The sequence below is a fragment of the Nicotiana tabacum genome, chromosome 12 (genome assembly GCF_000715075.1).
Source record: "Nicotiana tabacum cultivar K326 chromosome 12, ASM71507v2, whole genome shotgun sequence".
Taxonomy (NCBI): domain Eukaryota; kingdom Viridiplantae; phylum Streptophyta; class Magnoliopsida; order Solanales; family Solanaceae; genus Nicotiana; species Nicotiana tabacum.
Genome location: NC_134091.1, coordinates 34,251,712 through 34,275,210, shown reverse-complemented (window position 1 = coordinate 34,275,210; position 23,499 = coordinate 34,251,712). Strand labels below are relative to the sequence as shown.

At 32.9% G+C, this 23,499-nt stretch overlaps 1 protein-coding gene across 9 annotated transcripts; it reads right to left on the bottom strand.

Annotated features, from left to right (window-relative positions):
- Positions 1–1,493: 1,493 nt before the first annotated feature.
- LOC107783638 (uncharacterized) lies at positions 1,494–19,798 on the bottom strand. Of its 9 annotated transcripts, XM_075226331.1 has the most exons (19): positions 19,632–19,798; positions 17,925–17,992; positions 12,592–12,888; positions 10,776–10,844; positions 10,443–10,498; positions 9,661–9,754; positions 8,685–8,863; positions 8,360–8,410; positions 8,217–8,273; positions 7,727–7,847; positions 6,540–6,606; positions 6,397–6,438; positions 4,366–4,471; positions 4,138–4,248; positions 3,420–3,491; positions 3,234–3,335; positions 3,106–3,152; positions 2,911–2,938; positions 1,494–1,965 (listed from the first exon to the last, which is right to left on the bottom strand). In XM_075226331.1, exons 5-19 carry the CDS (start codon positions 10,458–10,460, stop codon positions 1,789–1,791), a joined length of 1,272 nt encoding a protein of 423 aa, XP_075082432.1. In that variant the 5' UTR covers positions 10,461–10,498; positions 10,776–10,844; positions 12,592–12,888; positions 17,925–17,992; positions 19,632–19,798; the 3' UTR covers positions 1,494–1,788. The 9 variants fall into 9 exon arrangements, with proteins under 9 accessions (XP_075082432.1, XP_016460123.1, XP_075082431.1 ...); XM_016604637.2 differs by lacking the exon at positions 12,592–12,888; XM_075226330.1 differs by lacking the exons at positions 12,592–12,888; positions 19,632–19,798 and adding an exon at positions 19,466–19,542.
- Between the last annotated feature and the right edge of the window lie 3,701 nt (positions 19,799–23,499).

Below are 23,499 nucleotides of genomic sequence, written 5' to 3'. Positions count from 1 at the left end.
TTTTTTGATTTTTTTTTTTCCGGTAAAGTCTTCATAGCATAAAATATGTAACTTGTGCTCCAAATATTTCTTAAGTCCTAGTAAAATACAACTATATAATGTGTTTTCTAAGAAACTAACACAATAATATGAGATAAGTCATAGCATTATACTAAAATATTCAATAACAAAGATAAAACAATAAAATTACATAAAATAAATATTGCTAATTAATAAGCCATATTGACAATTAACATAATATAAAAATACTATATAGGTCATGCTAAAATAAGTATAGCTAATAAGTACTAATATTAATTATATAACTAAGCACTAAAGAAAAAGATACACTAAGTTATGCATTTTCATTATAAACCAATGTAAAATTAAAATAATTATCCAACACTTTCGTCATCCATAGTATTGAATTGAATTTCTTTTATTAGCATTAATATTGATTTGAACTTTGTTTGAGTTACTACATTTATGGGCTATAAAATTTATTTACCATTCAAGAATATTAAGTCTAAACTTGAAATAATACGTTAAAAGATAAAACTGTGAAAAAGTTTAAGAAATATTTATAAATTATATTACAATAAATATTTATATGTATAAAATATTTTTAAAAATTATATAAATGTACTATCGGGTTGGTTTGGTTTCGGTTTGACTTTTTTAGTTAAAACCAAACCAAACCAAACCAATTATGGTCGGATTTTTTTTCAAACACCAAACCACAATCGGACTTTTTTCTCGATTTGACTCGTATTATCAGGTTGGTGCGATTTATCGGTTTTCTTTGTATACCCCTAGCCTTAAGTGTAGAAATTTTTTTGTTGCTTCGTTCTAAGACCTTTATACCAATACTTTTCCACACTCCAGTTACGAGTGTAAAGCAAACTTCTTAGTGACATAGATTGCGATATTCAGAAAAGGCAAGGACATATAAATCAATCGTACTTTTTTTCTTTTCCTTTTGTTATTTTTGAGTGCACTAAAGTAATTACTTGGACTCAATATGTAAAGTTAACTTGGAGATGCTCATTTTTTGGAAAATGTTTTTGAGGTAGGAGACTACATTAAGCAAACTTCTTAACTCCACTTTTTTTTCTTTCTTTACAGCCAATCACAGCTTATGACTTTTTTACTTTCGTTCTTTTGTTTTTTGCTGAGTGCGGTACAAAGCTGTAGGTCGAAAAGTCAGGAGAGAATATTTTCCTTGGAGAGAGAATATTTTTCTTGGACTTTGCCCAATTACTTGAAAATAAGCTTCCTATTTTCTTTTGGAGGCGGCAAAGAAAAAAAAAGACGAAGAAAAAAAGAACCTAAGGGATTTTGATGTAATAAATGGAAGAATATGTCCAGTCTAACTAATCATATCACTGAGATTGAAAAACCCAAGAATGAATTCCTGTTACTGAATGGCTTCAAACTCATTTTCAGATACTACAATTTTCCATGTAACAGATTTTCATATTTAAAATAGGAACAATCCATTACGATAAGGGGCATAGAAGAAAATGGTCTTTCCTTTGATAGATCAGAGCTCAATACAACATTTTCAAGGACGTAAAAAAAAGTTCATATAATAGGGAATAATTTCTTTCAGCTATGAAGAATGACACCTAGTTAACAAAAAACTCATCTTTTGTGTCACTCTTAACAAAATTTTCTTGAGTGACTCCTAGCATAGCAGCATGTTACCACAAAGTGCACGGTGCTCTTATCGTCAATTCTGTATATCTATGTTCTTCTACTCTGTGAAATGTTTATAATTACTGTTTCACTTCTGGGTTTGTGCATCTTCTACTTTACTGGGAGCGATGAAAATGGAGCACAACATGAAGATGTGTCAATCTCAGCAACCTCTGTATCTTCTACTTCACTGGGGAGCGATGAAAATGGGGCACAACATGAAGAAATGTCAATCCCAGCAACCTCCATGGCGTTGCAGACCCATTCGGGAACATCACCTTCGGGGAACTACAGGTCAAATTTAAGAAATCATCACGAACAGTAATATATATTTGTATTATCAAATATAAGATGCACGCAAAACCAGTAAACCACACAGGAAAGGACAGCAGAATTTTCTTGTGATTAATGCCCTTGAAGACGTGGTCAATAGGTCAATTATGGAGGGATTCTACTTGTCTCTTGAACTAACTTATTGGAGGAAAAAAAATTCTTCTTGATCCAGGTCCACAGACGAAAGGTGTTATTAGGGGGAAAGAAGGCGAGCACTCTTATAACTTTTCGGTTCTTTAGATGCTGATTTGCAGTCTGAGCAACATCATCAAGAATAAAACGTTGCAAAACATCATGAGACCTCTAGGGCTTAGTTCAAGCGACAAAGGTTGAAGTAGCCCTATGCCATCTGAACTATGCTTGCCCTTTAAGTGGAGAAGGGTAGAGGGGCAGATCCAACGTTGCAAAACATCATGAGACCTCTAGGGCTTAGTTCAAGCGACAAAGGTTGAAGTAGCCCTATGCCATCTGAACTATGCCTGTCCTTTAAGTGGAGAAGGGTAGAGGGGCAGACCCAATATCCCCCAGTTTCGACGAAGGCTACAATTGGCCCTAAGGGTTAGCCCCCGATAGATTTTTCGGTCTTAAAAAACAAATAATAATACATTGCAAAAGAATATTTGTTCTTTTGCAACTTCTCATCCTATTAGATCAAACTTAGACAAGTGCCTTACGAATATGTGACAGAAAATCATTCAGTAAGTTTAGAAAGAAGACCTATGATAAAAAGAGAACTATTTCCTTAAACTGAAAAAAAAAAATACCAAAATCTAGCAGGTAGAGCTCTTCATAATGGTGTTAGCATGTGGTATGGCAGATAAAGGTAAGAGAAGTTGTGCCAATCAATTTCTTTTTTGATATACCAGGAGAAATTCTGTTTGTAGTGGGATTATTCATTACCATTTTCTGCAGAAACTGGCAAACAAATCTGCAAAATTAAACAAATAAAATGATCAGGTAAATAGAAGCAATAGACATGAGGGCAGAAAATGAGCATGAGACAGTGATTCATCTTTACATGCAATAAAAGTGATAATGTCTAGAAATATGATAACAGTGATTGGAAAATCCATTCAGAGCTAGAGGTGAACATACTCTGGAAACTGTCCTTCAACAATTGATGAGTGCAAGTTTCTGCTAAGCTGCATAGTTTGAATACCTCAAGGTCATGGCTGAGCTATTAGACAAACGAAAATATCTTTTAAGACCTCAGTGTTTGATACCTTCATCATATAGTATAAGTTGTGATATGACAGAAGTTGAGATCCCATGGCATCTTTAGTGACAAGGCAATGAATGTAAGCCCTTGTATACTTTTTACAGACCTGTCGAAAAATGACTTGTATTTGAAATAATGTATAAATGGAAAATAAGACCTTCACTAGTCAGGCATGTTTATTTCAATTTACCATACAGTCACATGTGGGATCAACAGGACGCATATCATCTGCCATTGCCTTGTGTTTAAGTTTTAGAACTCCCTGCATCATGCCAAAGCAAAAGCATTATTCCACTTCAAAATCAATGGTGGATGATATTTTCTTCATAAATTGTTTAGTGTGATTTTCAGGGCCCAAGTTTATGACACATGGCGAGGAAAATTTGTGGAACATATTTCACGAAAATAAAAACAAACATTAAATCGACAAGAGAAATATAAAGTCAGATGATAAATTAGAGGAAAAACAGTTTTTCTTAAAACATCCTAAAGTTTTCAAATCATTGAACTACCAGTCTCCACGAACACAGACACATAAGGCATAGTCAAGAATACTTTATCACAAGGAAGGAGGGAAGTCAAAGTAGCATGAAAAGAGCAGGGTGCACAAATTCAACTCAAAATGGTTTTACTACTAAAAGGAAAGACTATTTGTATGTACACAAACAGAATATTTTTTAGCAGCACAGCACAATATAAACTATATGACTACATTTTAGATCCACAACATGTTTATTGATCAAGAATCCTCAAAACATTGATGTTGGGTTAGAATATTAGCAGGTATAGATTTCTTATCATGCAGTATGAGAAATAGTATTCTATTGGTTTCACAAGAATGCTTACTGTGTGATCTCCACAACCAATTAAGTGATGACTATTTGGAGGTAGTGGGCAGAGAAAATTACCTCAGGTACAAGAGCTGTGCCAAAGCGAGCGGTACGAGTAGGATAGACACAATCATACATGTCAGCACCTAAAGCACTGCATACCACAATGTCTAGTGGGTAACCCACCCCCTGGAATACAGCAGTCGAAATTCAGAAGCCAGAAGGCATCACATCTAAAAGTAGAGAAATTGAAAATAGATGCATCATATTAAATCTACCAAAGAACATCATAAGAGTGACATATACCATGACATATCGTGGTTTATGCTCAGGTAGTGCAGCAGTACACTGAGCCACGACACGCCAAAACGAGTCTTTATCTTCACCGCCTGCAAGACCACCAATAGCATAGCTGTCACACAAGTAAACCCGGTCATTTCACTCAGTTGATTGTTGAACCTCAATTCTCCTAGTTTGGTTTGTCTGGTAAGCTTCTTTTGAGTTTAATAAGTTAAAAGAGGTCCTCTTTCTTTTTAATATCAGCAACTAGAAAAAGTTGAAATTTTATCAGATAAAGGATTTAAAATGATCAGCGCATATAACAGCTATAATTCTATTGAGGAACTTCATAGTATAAATCAGTTTATTTGTTATTCTAAAAACACATCATACTACACATACTAGAATACAAAAGGAAGAGACCAAAAAGGGTTGGTTCTGATCTCTAGTAAGAAACTTATATCTATTGTTCTCTCCTCCAGATTCCTCTTTTGGAGAATAATGATTTTCAAACAGCCTTACGGCCCTTACCCACAGTGGATCAAGTTGTGTCATGTGTGGCACCAATCTCGATTCTGCTGCGTAACTGTTGCGCAGATCCCAGTAACTTCGCTGCATTACTTCCATAAAAATCTTTGCATTGTATATGGATGGGAGGGACTGTGGAGATGAATTTGCTATTCCGAGGCTGTTTTTGCATAGTGCTTATTGATATTTGTGCATTTGACGCCCTAGCTGCATCTTTGGTGAAGTTCTAAAAGAGAAAGAATACAATATGGCTATGTTAAGAAATGCAGGACCATTTGCGACATTGAATCAGAAATTGAGCTGGTCCTTATTGGGGAACTCTTTGACTCATCGAGCTGTTTGGTAACTACTCACAAGCTGGAGGAAAGTAGAACACTATTGGATGCAGTATCAGAATCGCAAGGCATTTGGTTATTCCTTGCGGTATCTTTTGGATCAAATAAAGAAGGGACAAGGCACCTAAAACTTTAATTGAGAAGAGGTGGCAGGAACACTCTCTCTTAGGATCCTTTCCAGAAGAAAATCGTTTTCTCAAATGATGAAAAAGATTGCACCCCCCTATGGTCTAGCGGTCAATGAAGTTAGAACGAAGAGTATGACCGACCAGGGTTCAAATCCCAATGGAGGCCAAAAAAACAGATGATTCTTTCCTATTTGTGAAGGCCTTGGTAGATAGAGTTTTCGGTACCTATGCTAGTAGACGGATGCGAGTATTCGGTGGAATAGTCAAGGTGAGCTTAAGGTGGACCAGGCACCACCATCATCGAAAAAAGGAAGAAAAAGATTAAAGTTACAGGTGCAAAATTAGAACCTCAAACCAACATGTGCAATTAAATCTTCACTGAGCTACTAAGGGTCATTTGGTTAGAGGAATTCGATTCCAGATTGGATAGTATGAGGGAACTAGATTGAGAATTGAATCTCTGTTTCTGTTTGATATGATGGATCTTGAACCATATAAACAACCAAATTAATTTTCAGTCCCAAAATTCCCCTGGACAGTCTTGCAGATCTAAACCGAAATTCCAAACAACAAACCCAAAAAATAGAATTTTCTTATATTATCAAGGCATTTTAATCTTTAGCTCTTACACAGAGGGTTTGTTATCCGTGATAACTACCCAGCTACTGCCCCTTCCCCACGAGTAAGATGGTTAGAATTTTCCAGATAACTCATCCTATTACTAGGAGTACGAAACTGGGAATTAGGCAGCATAAAAGAATAGATTTATCCCACCTAATCCGGATCCTTATCCCAGCACCAAATTATCCCAATAAGTTGCATGTACAAACAGTTAACCACTTCAATATATGTAGTTTGACTGGAACTGAGATAGGAAATTACAAGCTATTATGCACATCCCCACCCACCCGTCCCTCCATGTGATAGACATGAAGCCATAATATCTCTTCAGTTGGAAATTCTTTCAAAACTAGAACAAGAATGTATATACATACGCTTTAAGGTTTCTACATACAAGGTGACGAATGTTTAGGTTAAAGTGCACATATTCAGAACTACGAACATACCCAGGCAAATTATGCTTCACTAAACCTCTGACACATATATCCCTGATAGCAACAAGGAAAACAAGAAAGTCGTCAAATGATATGTTATTATGTAAACAATAAAGCAATCTCAGAAGCAACATGGATGTTACAATGTGATTCACCTTAATACAGGATCTAAACCACCTTGCACTATGCCAAATAGATTCTGCTCATGTGGTCTCTTGTGAGCTGCCAATAACAAATGAATGCATGAAAAACACAAATTGAGAGTCTGGCAGAAGTACATCCGCAAGTTTAGTTTGGAAACTCTATATTTAACAAATAGAAAGAAAAATTCTGAATACTCAAACTACTGTCAATAAAGCGTTTACTGGACTTAACCGTTAATAAGTACTGCTAGTTCATAGCATAAACCCTTGTTAAGTACTGCTAGTTCATAGCATAAACATTACTCAAACTATCTATCAATAAATTGTTTGTTGGACTTAAGCCTTGTTAAGTACTGTTAGTTGATAGCATAACATGCCAAATGGAGCTCAATATTTTAGAAGGACAATTTTATATTCAATAATAACTTCATCTAACTCTACCACCTAACTTATAGCATCTACCATCAAATGCGAGCCAATTTAGTCCTTTCATCATCGAAGTCTGCCAAAATAACCAAAAGCTAACAACTCCCTCGTCTTCATGTTCTGTTTTTTCCTGGGCTTCCCATCCTCCAAAAACCTCCCACTTTTCCGGCCAAAACTTTTGAAAGATGCCACTCTCCTCCTAGGCCTTGCGATCTCACTGTTTGCAGACATCCTACGAACCAATGGCGGTGATATGATTTGTAAGAAGGCAGTGAAGGTTCACAAAGAAAGGTTGCTAGAATTTTACGGGATCAGGGCCATTTGCAACCTATTTGAGAGGTTTAACTAGCATGAATGGAACAAAGGGTATTGACAGAAGAGCTTAAAAATTTTCTGTGTGACTCGGATAACTCCATTAGTAGGGATAAGGTGGCTCATCTCAGTCAAATTTAGCAGTTACACATGTTGAATGCAAGAAAGTTGGTGCAAAACATACGTTTCTCGGATCCTCCAAAACTGCTGCCGGTTGTATGCCAGATCCTCCAAAAGAAATGCATTTTTGGAGGATCCGACATACGTAGGAATGCATTTTTGGAGGATCCTAGAAACATAGTCCAAAACATCAAAACAAGAAGCAGAGAAATTCCCTACATTACAGCTGGCCGAAACCAAATCCTATAGACATTATATTTTGCCCACTGAGTGTGATTAATCATAAAGTTCAGTAAGATAAATAACCACATCGGAATGTACAGGCTGCTCAATCATATTACCTGCTATGCACCTATCTATCCAACGCAGAGTTCGATACATAGCCTCTTCAATTCGTGGACCTGTGATAGTAGTTTTCACGACATCATCAAGAGCCATAATAATATCTGCACCAATTCTGTTCTGCAATGGGTTGGGCAAGTCAGCAAGTGAAACTGAATCAGTTATAAGGGCTTCTCAAGAAACATAAACTGAGAAATTTTTGACACTGAGAAATCTCAGGCCGTTGAAAAGATATGATGCAATTAATGACTAATCAGCAGTAATATTGGGACTACATGATATAGAATAAAAGCACATACATTTTGACACAAATTTGTAATAACTAATCTACCATGTGTGTGAAGATTGCACCAGTTTTGAAATATTATCGTCATCCTTTTTGGAATTATTATAGCATCCTGCTTGCTTAGAGTATGACATTGAGATAAAAAATAGTATAGTACAAGATCCATAAATAACAGAACATCTACATCCCCTAAATGTACCTACTTGGATCTGTATTGACTCTTCAGGTGTAAGGAGCATTGGCTTTCCATCCACCGGTGACTGCAAAAAGGAAGTGACGAATTAAACCACATGAAACATAAGAGATAAGTATATGAAAATTAATAGAGAGAGTAGAAAAAGAATACCTGAAATGTGACACCCTTCTCAGTGATATCAGCCAAATGCAACAAGGAGACCTACAACCAGAAAGGTTTTAAGCTCATTTGTCAAACAGCACACCATATAGAACAAAGCATTTCATGTTTGTTCATAAGACACCGAACAACTGGCTTTGCAAATTTTAGATGACGTGCATGAAATACATAAGCATAAAGGTGACACAATAGGGCACAAAGGCGTATAGCTTTTTGATCAACATTTGTTCCGTATATCTTGAATACGGATGGTTATAGTGTTTCAAACAAGATAATCTTAAGTGAACATTCAGGAAGCAGAACTGCGATAGACTACCATTTGAAAGCCCCCAGAGTCAGTAAGTAGTGCCCTCGGCCAATTCATGAACTTATGTAGACCCCCTAACTCATCGATGAGCTCAGAGGTAGGACGTAGTGCCAAATGATATGTGTTTCCGAGGATTATTTGGCAACCAATATCCTCAAGCTGGCAGGTGGTCAAACCCTTTATAGTGCCTGTGATTATGAAAAATAAAAACGGATGACAATGAGAAAAAATGCATATCATCAATGACATGATGACCAATTATAGTTTCTATTTCTACAAGTATGATGACCCATAGAAGGTACTCTACAAAAAGTTTCAAACATGAAGTCTGTAAGCCTATATATTACAGAGTACAATATCTAGAGTTTTAAGCTGTGGACAGAATCAACTGATACTTTTTATTGGAAACAAATTTGATAATAACGGCAACAGAAGATAGAGACACAGAAATACATGGGGTTCGACCAATATGCCTCTATCCACGGGCAAGGAAGAGCAATTTCACTATATCAAGTATCGGGACGTAGGCGTATTGGGAGAACCATATAAATTTCTGTCTTTATCTTCTATTCCATTATTATCATATAATCTTGTCTTGTTCCAACCAAAAGTACCGATCAATCTTGTCCGCAGCGTAACATAGAGGAAATCAAAATCTAACTAACTTCTTTATGTCCACATGCAGCAATCCCAAGTATGCAGCTCCCAATACCCAATCAAGTGATATAATTTTGACTTGACACAACAACCAGACCATAAATGAAACAATTTCATTGTCGTTTTCAACCAAATCAGACTAATACCAAATTCTACACTTTCAACGTACTTATAACAAGAGCTATCAACAGACTGCTGGCTCTAATTTGAAGGTTTCTCAAATATTTAAAGAAATTGGCTAAGGACTCGATAAAACAATTAAAAGATTAGTATTGAACAAAAGAGAGAGAGACGTCTTCCTGTCAATCAACTCCAAACATACCCTTACCTTGAGTGCCAACAGGCATGAAAAGAGGTGTCTGGCATTCATAGTGAGGGAGTATAAGTCGAGCTGCACGAGCACGATTGAATCTCCCAAGGATCTGGCATCAGAAACATTATGCACAGTTCCTTAGTGGGGTAGGAAACAACTAAATTTTTTGTAAAATAGAAAAACTTCACTAAATTTTTTGTAAAAGATAGAAAACTTAGGGAGACTAGTTACACCGCTTTGCCATATTAACTGAAATTAAAAATTACAGCTGATCTTATCTGTAAAATTGTCATAAATCTTTTCCTAAATTCATTGGAAATGGTTAAAAATACTCGGACAAAGCTGTGTCACTCGAACTAGATTCCTTGTCCTTCTTCATTAACCGAGCTTATTATTGTGTCAAAAATTTGCAACTTGAAATTTTCAACAACCCATAATGATGGGACTCGTTGTTTTGATGAGTACCATGGATCCAAATTCTCATATAAAAAAACTATTATACTACAATAGAAGCGGTAATAATGTTCTTGTGTTACTTGCTATTACCAAGCAACATCAGCTTACAATGACAACAACTATGCCTCAATCCCAAACCAAGTTGAGATAAGCTATATTTATATCCTCAATATCCTCGCTCTCCTACCCATTTCATTTCAATACTCTATAGTTTGTTAATTTAAGAGGTATCTCGATTTATCAATATTCAAGAATCCGCTTCATAAGTGCACAATACAGTTTGCAAATGCTAACTGCTGTTAGCAGCTTCTATTTGTATAAAAATACTCAAAGAAATTCACCTCGAAACGAAGTGCCATTAATGCCTCTATATTCCACCAGGGTCAATAGCTCATAACTGAAACCACAAAAAGAAACTTCGTTTAGGCTAAAAAAAGTAAAACTTCAACTATATATAAAACACGAACTTTAATTCCACAACCTAAAATTTTATTAAAGCACAACCGCATTGTAGCTCAGGACTAACATAAATAAACCAGTCATCATATAAAAACGTACATATTCTGCTAGATAATGAAAGATTCTACTATAAGTTTATGGCTGTCTAATACATGAAATTGCTTTTAGTTATACAAATAATAATGCATGGAAGGTGAATACTTAGACAGGCTTACCGGTAACGGCGGATATAGCGGCGGCGGCGGCGGCGGCTGAGAATCAGAGTTTGTCAGTGTGAGGATGCCCTAAATAGAGTAGTATGAGGTACGTATAAGGCGCCGACCAAAGTCAAATTATGCTCTTTATAGCATAAGCTTTTAATACAGTCAACGGGAATGGAAGTTTCTGAGTGTTTCCTATTTGAATAAAATTGATTGCCCTAAAGAATTTTACTAATTTAAAAGGTCAAACAATTAATAAAAGAAAATAATGGAAAAAAAAAATTATTATGCGGTGTATGATAAGAGATTTGTTATTTGTAAATTATGAATAATAATCATGAATTGTTAGAATGATGATTTGTAAATTTAGATGATCCTATTCATCAATGCTAATTAATAATCATCGAGATATTTAAATTTTCGAATAAATTATGGCAATATTGGCAATGCATAGTTTTGTATCATAAATCAAATGTTGTTTTAGTTATACATGCTTATATTAGTATTGTTGTAAATATATTATATTATGGATATTCATTTAGTACTCCGTTGAAAATAAGCTTCTTGAATAAACTTATTTATATGAGACTCCGTCGTAAATATGTTTATCTATTTAGTACTCTATTGGAAATAAGTCTTCTGAAGAAACTTATCCTTTCAATACCTCGTTATGGATATATATCACACCCGATAGAAGATTATTTATACCTGGTACAATAAGCTTATCCTTTCCGTACCCCGTTATGGATAAACATCACACCTGATAAAAGATTATCTATATCTGGTATAATGAGTTTATCCTTGCGGTACTCCATTATGGATAAACATTACCCCCGGTAGAAGATTATTTATATATGTATAATGAGCTTATCCTTTCGGTACTCCGTTATGGATAAACATTACCCTCGGTATAAGATTATCTATATCTGGTATAATGAGTTTATCCTTTCGGTACTCCGTTATGGATAAATATTACTCTCGGTAGAAGATTATTTATATCTTGTACAGTAACAGACTATCAGGTTACACAGCACCTTGCAGAAGCAGCTTACACAGCACCTTACTTTGTTCTATAAATAGAGGAGATTTCAGTTCATTACGTACATAAGTTTGTAGTTTGAATAATATATCAGTTTCTCTTTATACTTGTCTTTACTTTATAGTCTTTATTTTATAACATATTATCAGCACGAGACTCTACCATCTCGAGCAAATACTTTGAAAGTATCAGAGGTACGAACTTTCTTTTTTTCTAAATACTGTCAAATATTTCTAAACTTGAATTTGTAGCCTTGGATATATCGGGCAAAAGCTACATGTCCTGGGTGTTTGATGCTGAAATTCATCTTGATGTGATGGGTATGGCAGACACTATCAAGGACAAAAATCAAACATCAAACCAAGACCGTGCCAAAGCAATGATATTCCTACGCTATCACCTTGATGAAGGCTTGAAAATAGAATATCTCACTATTAAAGATCCAGTCATACTGTGTAATAATTTGAAAGACATATATGACCACCTGAAGATGGCCGTTCTTCTACATGCACGTTATGATTGGACTCATTTAAAGCTACAAGATTTTAAATCTATCAGTGAGTATAATTCTGCTATGTTCAGAATTATTTTCTAATTGAAACTATGTGGTGATAATATTATTGATCATGATATGTTGGAGAAAACTTTAACCATTTTTCATACCTCGAATATGCTCTTGCGGCAGCAATATCGAGAGATGGGATTCAAAAAGTATTATGAACTTATCTCACATCTTCTTGTAGCCGAGCAACATAATGGGCTATTAATGAAAAAACATGAAAGCCGACCTACTGGTTTCTTGTCCATTCCCTGAAGTAAAATGAGACGAACTTCCACCAAGCTAAGCATGGAAGAGGACGTGGCCCCAGTCATGGTCATGGACATAGTGGGGGAAGAAACTCTAATCATGGTAATAATAATGCACCAAAGAACTCTCCTCACCACCAGCAGTGGAAAAGGAAGGAGCAAAAGCATGAAGCGGTGCAAGCAGCAAAGCCAGAAAATGTATGCTATAGATGTGGAGGAAAATGGCACTGGTCACGTATATGTCGTATGCCAAAGCACCTGGTTGAGCTGTATCAAACCTCCCTGAAGAAGACAGAGAAAAATACCGAAGCAAATTTTATTTCTGAAGATAATTTAGACTTCATGCATTTGGATGTAGCTAATTACTTTGCACTCCCGGAAGGAGAAACAAGTCATGTGATCGGTGATAAATCTGTAAAGATGTAAAAATTTTAATTTTTGTTATTTGTAGTATATAGTATGGTTATGTAATTGTTGTACGTAAATAAAAGTTATGCTTTGATAATGATGTTTACTGTCATATTTATTTTGTTTATGTCATTTTGAAGAATATGGATAATTCTCAAATTATGTTTGGATCAAAGACCAATCATGAAGATATTTGTGTAATTGATAGTGGAACAACTCATGCCATATTCAAAGATCAGAAATACTTTTCATATTTGCATAAGGAAAAAGCAAATGTTTCAACAATTTATGGTAATATAAGTTTAATTGAAGGTTCCGGAAGAGCCACTATATTTCTGTCTAAGGGAACAAAACTTATAATAGACAATGCATTATTCTCCTCCAACTCCCGAAGAAACTTGTTGATGTTTCTGACCAGAAGTACATTGTAGAAAAGTTACCAACTTTATCTTCTGGCTTATACTATTCAAAGATTAGTACAGTTGAAGCACACTCTATCGTAAACTAGAAGTTTACTGATTCAAATATTTCTGTGCTTTGGCATGGCCGTTTGGGCCATCCTGGATCAATAATGATGAGAAGAATTACTGAAAATTCGAGTGGGCATCCGTTAAAGAACCTGAAGATTCTTACAAATAATGAATTTTCTTGTGACGCTTGTTATCAAGGCAAAATGATCACTAGACTATCACCAATGAAGGTTGGCATTCAATCCCCTGCCTTTTTATAACGTATACATGGGGGTATACGTGGACCTATTCACCCACCAAGTGGGTTGTTTAGATATTTTATGGTCATAATAGATGCGTCTTCAAGATGGTCTCACGTGTACCTACTATCATCTCGCAACCTAGCGTTTGCAAAGCTATTAGCCCAAATAATTCGATTAAGGGCACAATTTCCAGATTATCCTATAAAGGCTATTCGCCTTGATAATGCTGGAGAATTCTCATCTCAAGCTTTTGATGATTATTGTCTATTAGTTGTGATAAAAACTTGAACATCTTGTAGCTTATGTTTATACTCGGCCTTGCAGAGTCATTTATTAAACACCTGCAATTGATAGCAAGACCACTACTTATGAAGACAAAATTGCCCATTACTGTTTGGGGCCATGCTATCTTGCATGCAGCATCACTTATCCGTCTCAAACCGACACATTATAATAAATATTCTCCGTCACAATTAATTTTTGGTCATGAACCAAATATTGCCCATCTACAAATTTTTGGATGTATTGTATATGATACAGTATCACCACCCCAGCGCAATAAGATGGGCCCGCAGAGAAGATTAGGAATATATGTCGGGTTTGAATCACCCTTTATTATTCGCTATCTTGAATCATTGACGACAGTTTTATTTACTGTTTGATTTGCAGATTATCGGTTTGATGAAACCAATTTCCCACAATTATGGGGAGAGAAAAAGGAAATCAAAAGAGAAATTGTGGGGGAAGTTTCATCATTATCTCATTTTGATCCACGTACCCCTATATGTAATCAAGAGGTCTAGAAGATCATCCATTTACAAAATATAACAAATCAAATGCCAGGCGCGTTTACTGATTTGAAAAGGATAACTAAGTCACATATCAATATAGAGAATGCGCCTATCCGAATTCATGTCCCAACAGGACCATCTACTAGTATAAGAGCTAGTGAACCTAAAGCACGCTTGAAGCGTGGTAGGCCTTTGGGTTCTAAGGATCGAAATCCTCGAGAAAAAAAATCAACAAATGATCAAAACGATACTATGAAGGGATCCCCTGAAGAGACCCAAAATCTGATTAATTTTGAGATTCCTAAAGAAATAAATGAACCCAAGACTCGAGTGAGAAGCTTTTAATAAGTTCTACCGGTAAAGAGATTAATTTAAATCGACCTGAAATAGTGGTGGATAATAGTTTTGCATATAATGTTGCACTTAACATTATGCAAGATAGTGAGGATCTTGAACCTCGATTTGTCGAATAATGTCGGCAAAGATCTGATTGGCCAGAATGGCAACAGGCTATTCAATCAGAATTGAACACACTTGCTAAAAGAGAGGTCTTTGGACTAATAGTCCAAACACCTGCTGGTATAAAACCAGTTGGTCATTTTTTCGCACAAAAACCAGTTAGTCCAAACACCTGTTGGTATAAAACCAGTTGGTCATAAATTGGTTTTTGTGCGAAAAAATGAATGATAAAAATGAAATTGAAAGATGCAAAGCTCGCCTTGTCGCACAAGGATTCTCACAACAACCTGGATTCGATTTAGATGAAACATATTCACATGTTATGGATGCCATAACATTTCAATATCTCATCAGTTTAGCACTACATGAAAAGCTTGAAATATATCTAATGGATGTAGTTACAATTTATCTGTACGATTCACTTGATAATGAAATTTATATGAAAATCCCCGAAAGACTTAAAATGCCTGAAGCAAATCCAAAATCTCGGAAAATGTATTCAATCATATTACAAAGATCTTTGTATGGTTTAAAGCAATCTGGACGTATGTGGTATAATCGCCTTAATAAATATTTGTTGAAAGTGGATTACATAAATGATGTTATTTGTCCATGTATTTTTATAAAGAAAATGGCATCAAAATTTGTTATACTTGCTGTTTATATTTATGACATAAATCTTGTTGGAACTCTAGAAGAGCTCCAAAAGGCAATTGAATATCTTAATAAAGAATTTGAGATGAAAGATCTTGGAAAGACAAAACTTTGTCTTGGTTTGCAAATTGAACATTTAGCAGACGAGATCTTTATCCATCAATCTGCCTATACAAAAAGGGTCTTAAAAGGCTTTTACATGGACAAAGCGCACCCATTGAGTACACCAATGGTTGTTCGATCACTTGAAGTGAATAAGGATTTGTTCTGACCTCTAGGAGAGGATGGGGAACTCCTTAATCCCGAAATACCTTATCTTAGTGCAATTGGTGCACTATGTATCTTGCTAATACTACAAGGCCTGACATAGCATTTTTTTATTAATTTACTAACAAGATATATTTCTTCTCCTACACGAAGACATTGGAACGGGATTAAGCATATATTGCGATATTTAAAGGAAACACTTGATATGAGTTTATTTTATTCTAACAAAGGTAGTGCAGTTCTTGTTGGTTATGCAGATGCAGGTTATTTATCTGATCCAAATAAAGCTCGATCTCAATCGGGTACGTGCTTACATGTGGAGGTACTGTCATATCATGGCGCTCCACAAAGCAATCTATTGTTGCTACTTCTTCAAATCATACTGAGATAATAGCTATTCATGAAGCAAGTAGGAAAATGCGTGTGGCTGAGATTAGTGATTCATTTTATTCAAGAAAAATATGGTTTGGAATGTGATAAAAGATCCACAATTGTATACGAAGACAATGCTGCATACATAGCCCATTTAAAGGGAGAATTTATAAAAGGAGATAGAACGAAACACATTTCACCAAAATTATTCTATACACATGATCTTCAGAAAAATGGTGACACTGATGTGCAACAAATCCGTTCAAGTGATAATCCGGCAGATTTATTCACTAAATCTTTGCCAACTTCAACTTTTGAGAAGATGGTATACAAAACCGAAATACGGAGACTCAAATATTTGAAACAAGGTTTTTATCAGGGGAGTAAAATACGCGCTATACTATTTTTCCCTTACTAAGATTTTTCCCACAGGGTTTTTCTTATAAGGTTTTTAATGAGACGACTAGTTATGCGTATTACTAAATATGTGTACTATTTTTCCCTCACTAGAATTTTTTTCCCACTGGGTTTTTCCTAGTAAGTTTTTAATGAGTCACATTATCTTTTAATGAACATAGGGGGTACGACAATGTACAAGATGTTATAAATATATTATATTATGGATGTTCATTTAGTACTTTGTTGAAAACACGCTTCATGAAGAAGCTTATCTATATGAGATTTCGCCGTAAATATGTTTATTTATTTAGTACTCTATTGAAAATAAGTCTCTTGAAGAAACTTATCCTTTCAGTACCCCGTTATGGATAAACATCACACCCGGTAGAAGATTATCTATATCTGGTACAATGAGCTTATCGTTTCAGTACCCCGTTATGGATAAACATCACGCCCATTATCTATATCTGGTATAATGAGCTTATCCTTGCGGTACTCTGTTATGGATAAACATTAACCCTAATAGAAGATTATCTATACCTAGTATAATGAGCTTATCCTTTCGGTAATCCGCTATGAAAAAATATTACCCCCGGTAGAAGATTATTTATATCTAGTATAATGAGTTTATCCTTTTGGTACTCCGTTATGGATAAATATTACCCTGAATCTCGATAGAAGATTATCTATAACTAGTACAGTAACAGCTTACACAACATCTTGCTTTCTTCTATAAATATAGTAGATTTCAGTTCATTATGTATATAAGTTTGAAATTTGAATAATATATCGGTTTCTCTATATACTTGTCTTTAATTTACGGTCTTTATTTTATAACAAGTACTAGAGTTTTTACGGCAAAACTAACCCTATTGTATTGTATTATTTTTTAGATTTAATATTTAATTGTTACTTAAATTATATTGTATCGTATTATTAAATTTATTGTTATGTAATAATGAAGAGGTTTAGTTTATATAATGATTGATTTGGTGTGATTATGTCGTTGTCTTATTTCTTTTCTCACTATACCTTTACTTATTATTAATTAATAATCTTATTTCACCTAAAATGATAATTTTACTATTTCAAAACAAAGAAAAAGATAATTATTTATGATGGCTTAACATTGGTCTTGTTCATCGGGACAAGTATACGAAAAGACACACTAATTAGTACAATGCATAATTTTTACTTTACTAAAAGGAACAGACTTTTATATAAGATCGTAGACCTCAAGAGTATGAGTCTCTTACCTTATGTGATGATAAATGATAATCTGATCTTTGATAAACATCATCTTCTTTCTATCTAATCTCCAAGCCTATAAAGAAATTAGAACATATTAATAGGCAGAACCATGCATGTATAGAAATAAAAAAAGAACAAACAAAGCAGGGGAGGGGGTTATGGACTTGAAAAGACATAAAGTTTCTGAAGAGGTGCACTATGTGCTGACCTTTTAAATTAAGATAAGTGAAAAAAAAGAGGAAAAGCTAGAAAAGAGAAAAAAGATAAATAGATTATATATATACACACACACTTGCTCGCTGAAAATTTCTTACAAATACAAAAATCATATATTTAGTGGAATAAAAATAAAAAAGTTGACATAGATAAGTAAAATAAAGGTATAGGCATTAATTCCTATATTTAGTTCAAACTTTTTTTTCGACCAAGGAAGTGAAATTTTACAATAGAAATGCACAGGAAATAGAACTAACATGCTAATAAGCATAAATGTCCTAGATGACTAAATAGTAAGGAAAGACATGGAGAAAGAGGGGAATGAGAACATAACACTTACTCTATTTGCTAATCTCGACCCTCTCTCTAAGTGCATTAAAATCCCAAAAGAATTAACCAAAAGCAAATATAAAGAAAAATAATCACAATTACCTGTCGATTAACAAAACAAAAGGAAATAAAAACGCAAACTATAAAAATAGCCATACTCTGAATGACCAAAACAATGATTTTAAACATGTCAAAATTATTTTAGTCTTTTCCAATTGAACATGTTGAATATCATTACATGGATCTGAAAAAATAAATAAAGAAAATTAAAAATCACAAAAAGTTAGTCCAATAAAGTAACGAATGAACAATACCTTCTGATTAACAACAACAAAAAGAAAAATAGGCACACTATAAGAATATTCCTACTCTTAAAATGGCTAACACCACTATAATTTTGAAAGAGGTAAACCTATTGTGGAGATGAAAAGGCACGACTCTTGGAACAGGAAGAGAGAGGCTAATTAAAAAGATTAAAAGACATGACTGTTGATATTTTTCTTTTCAAGTACATAAATGGAAAAACAAGAAAATGGGCATAATTTACATAAATTTATATAAATGAAATACAAGCTTATTGATTAGTCAACTAAATCATAAGGAATAGCGCCTCCTCTTGTCCTTTGAACAAAAATTTGAAACTACTGAAATGTAGTTATTGGAGGAAACATACCATTTATCTGGAATAAGCAAAATTGACATTTAAATAAGTAACAAAAAATATATTATATATTTGTAAGACCATGAGTCATGCCTTTTTATCTGGAATAAGCAAAATTGATAGTGAAATAAGTAACACAAAAATATTATAATGAAATTTTGTACTCCCCGCAATCTTTTTATTAACTCATGGAAGAGAAAATAAACAACCCAAACGCAGTAGAAGAATATTATGTAAATGCAATTTCTTTGTCAACAACAACAAAGTTTCAAATTCGCCCTAGAAAACGTGATCATGCTTTGCAATTTTTTTTTATCACCTTGTAGTCAAGAAATTTACCGTAAAAAAATCTAACTATAAGATCTCTTAGAATAAAATCCACAATTTGAAGATTTATCAGACTTTTTATCTTGACAACCAAGCAAACAGGGAAATCACAAATCGTCCATTTCATAGTGCAACCTTCTGCAGTAAAATAGATTTAAAGAAGAAGAAAAAGAGTTACTTTTTTTCCTAATGAAAATGCCGCAACTCACTAAATTAAAAAGCAGAAGAAGAGGAAAAGGCGTACTGAAGAACAAAAGAAGAGGAAAAGGCACAAGTGTAATTAAGACTATTTATTGGTCGTGACTTTTCGGGTTTTTTTATTAGCACATAAAAAGGAATATATGAAAAAATTTGGCAAAAAAAGGAGAAAAAATATAAGGAGGTTTCCTTGTTCAAGAGATTGCCACATCACCTTGGCTAAGTCCCTTATATATTTGATGACAGTATAACTCAACTAAATTAATTTAAATTAGTTATACCGAAGTTTTCATGATGAATACAAATTTAACTTTAAAAAAAAAAAAATCATAAAATCAATTAAAGTATAAATAAAATTGATCATCTACTTAATTTGCATAGGCTGAAAGTTGCAATCCCATAATTGAAAGACGTGTAATGACTTCGGGTGAAATTGTTAGTTTCATTACATATTGATATTTTCTTTTTAACTACTAAATGTTTTCAATGTAAAATTATATTTCCCCTCATGATTATTTAGCTATTACTTGAATCTTATTTTAAAGTATAATCTTATTATTATTATTATTATTATTATTATTGTTGTTGTTGTTGTTGTTGTTGTTGTTGTTGTTGTTGTTGTTGTTGTTGTTGTTGTTGTTGTTGTTGTTGTTGTTGTTGTTGTTGTTGTTGTTGTTGTTGTTGTTGTTGTTGTTGTTGTTGTTGTTGTTGTTGTTGTTGTTGTTGTTGTTGTTATTATTATTATTATTATTATTATTATTTTATTTTCAACTAATTTCATTGGAGTTGCACAAATTTAAGAACTTAGTATACTTACAAGTGACAATTTGTGGTAAATTACGAAAAAGGTCGTCTTTAATTATTTTATGAATAATTTTTAAAAATATAACGTTTAGAGTAGTTAAGAATATTTTAATAAACCTATAAGATATTATGCAATATCATACACTCAAACAAAATACTTAATAAATATGTATTAAATTAGACCAAATGATACAATTTATTTGTATACTGTATTTATAAAATAATGGAGTATAATGTAATACGATACAATAAATAAGGTTTTGAAGTTTTGGAGAGAGATGTGACGTAAAAGTTCTTTATTTATTTTTTACCTTTGTTTTTGTGAGGCAATTATTCGATTCAGACAAGCTCTTTTCCTTTTTAAACATGCATGTTAAATGTTTTCTCTTTTATTTATGTGAGTGAACGACACAATTACCCACAAAAACGGAACTATTTACACTTATCTACCCATCTAATTTTCTATCCATCAAACTAATTAACTTTCCTACCTATTGTCTTTTTTCTCCTTTTCTTTTTTATTTCTCAGCTTCTTGTCTTTTTTCCTTATTTTCTCCTTTTCTTTTTTCTCGTTTTCTTCTAGTTTTTTCTTTCTTTTTTTTTCTTTTTTTGTTTATTTATTTTGGTCCAAATCATATTATTATTATTATTATTATTATTTTTATATAATTTAATTTCACACTCAATTTTAACTTCTTTTTTTTTGCTTTTGTTTGTTTTTTTTAAATTTCTTGTTCCTTCTAATTTCATTTAAATTTTTTTTAATATTCTTTTTCTCTTCATAATCTAATTTCATTTACTGTTTTTACTATTTTTATTATCCTTTTTTGTTATACAATAAAAAAAAAAACTGATATAGTAAATATTTGTTCACCTTTAAAAAAAAATATAACTAGTATAATATACCTTTTGTCTTTTCTCATTTTTTTAATTGAATTATTAAATTGAAATAATATCAGTTGTCACTTGATCTAATTCACTGAATATCATACTGCCTACTGCTGAGCATCATAAATTACATAATCAGATTCTAAGAATCAACACGTGATTGCCTTGCAAACCTTGATTTCCTTTCCTACAAATATCAGTACACACTCTACCATTAGTAATAACACTACTAATTATGGAGCAAGAAAACACAATCTACATCCACCAAATCTCCATATATACTAGTTAGAATATAAGTGATAACAAGATATTGGAAAATGCAACAAAAATATAAGTAGCAAAAAAAACTTCTAGTACCATATGATACCAATATGGTATACATGTATACCAACATAGTATATGATTGCTCTAGAATATTGCTACAACTATCTGTGACTATACTACTGTACCAAATAATTAAAGGATACAATAAAAGTATGAGAAAATTACATGCTCGCATTGCAAGCTAAATATTTGCAAAGCAACTTGCTCATTCCGTATACTAACAAGGTATATTGTTGTATGTGGTTGTTCCAACAATTGCCTATAACTATAAAAACTACTATTATATAATACACATAATCTATGTCCATCGGCACACGAAAATTTTAGCACTACAAATCATGTTCATATAAATAATTACATAATATAATTCACTTAAAAATGCAGATAAAACAACCAAAAAAATGTTCAAACTACCATATGATACCAATATGGCATATAACTATACCAACATGGTATACGATTTTACTGATTAATTTCTGGCAACTATATGACTATACTGCTATTACATAACACACATGCATAAAGAGAAAAATAAAAAAAATAGTGTACCACATATTAATATAATAAAGTATTTCAAGATATTGTACTATATTACTATTATTAAAAGAAAATTAAATAGTGTACCAATTAAATGCAGCTAATACAATCAAAAAAGGAGTCAACTAGCATATGATACCAATATAGTATATATCTATACTAATAGGGTATATAGTTATACGGGGTCGTTCCAACAACTGCATATAATTATAAAAACTATTACATAATACACAAAATCTATGTCCATAGGTACAAAAAAAGCCAACACAGCAAAACATGATCATATAAATCATTTCAAAATAGAATTCACTTAAAAATGCAGCTAGAACAACCAAAAAATATTCCAACTACCATATGATACCAATATGACATATAATTATACCAATAGGGTATATAGTTTTACTAATTAATTCCAGGTAACTATATATGATTATACTACTATTACATAATACACATGCACAAAGAGAAAAATAAAAAAATAGTGTACCACATATTAATATAAGAATGTATTTCAAGTTATTGTACTATAATACTATTATATAAACCAAGCGCATAAAGAAAAAATCAAAATGATTACATAATACACATGCATAAAGGAAAATTAAAAATATTCAAGATACTATACTATTCTACTATTACTAAAAAAATATTAAACAATATACCAATTAAATATAGCTAATACAATCAAAAAAGGTTTCAACTAACATATGATACCAGTATAGTATATAGATATACCAACAGGGTATAAAGTTGTACGTAAAGAGTTTAATATTTTTTTTTTAATTCAGTTATTAAACTGAAATAATATTAGTTGTCACATAATCTAATTAACTCAATTTTGTGCTCCATCGATTATACTAAAATTTAGATATGTTATAATAATATACTATATACTATTTTGAAATGGAAAGTAAATTAATAAAAAATATTCAATGGACACGTAGATCCTATTATGAATATTGAGAAAGATTGAAGAAAAATATTTATTTATATTTGAGAAGATAATAAAAAAGAAAATAGGTTAGGACAATTAATGAGGTTTCCCGTGATTCATGATCAGAAAGGAAAGGATTTTAAAATTAGGTAGTTGGGTAAATACTTTATATTGTATAGGTACATATTTTAAGACAATTTAGAATGGGCAGGAACCTGTAATTAAAATTGCGCATTTAGAGTAGATTTCCCTATTTTTATTTTCCCATTACAAGATCACGAAACGACCGTCTAATTACAGGTAAAATCCAACGGCGACTAACCGGAGCAATATTTAATTAAGAAAGAGTTAAAGGGGTCCC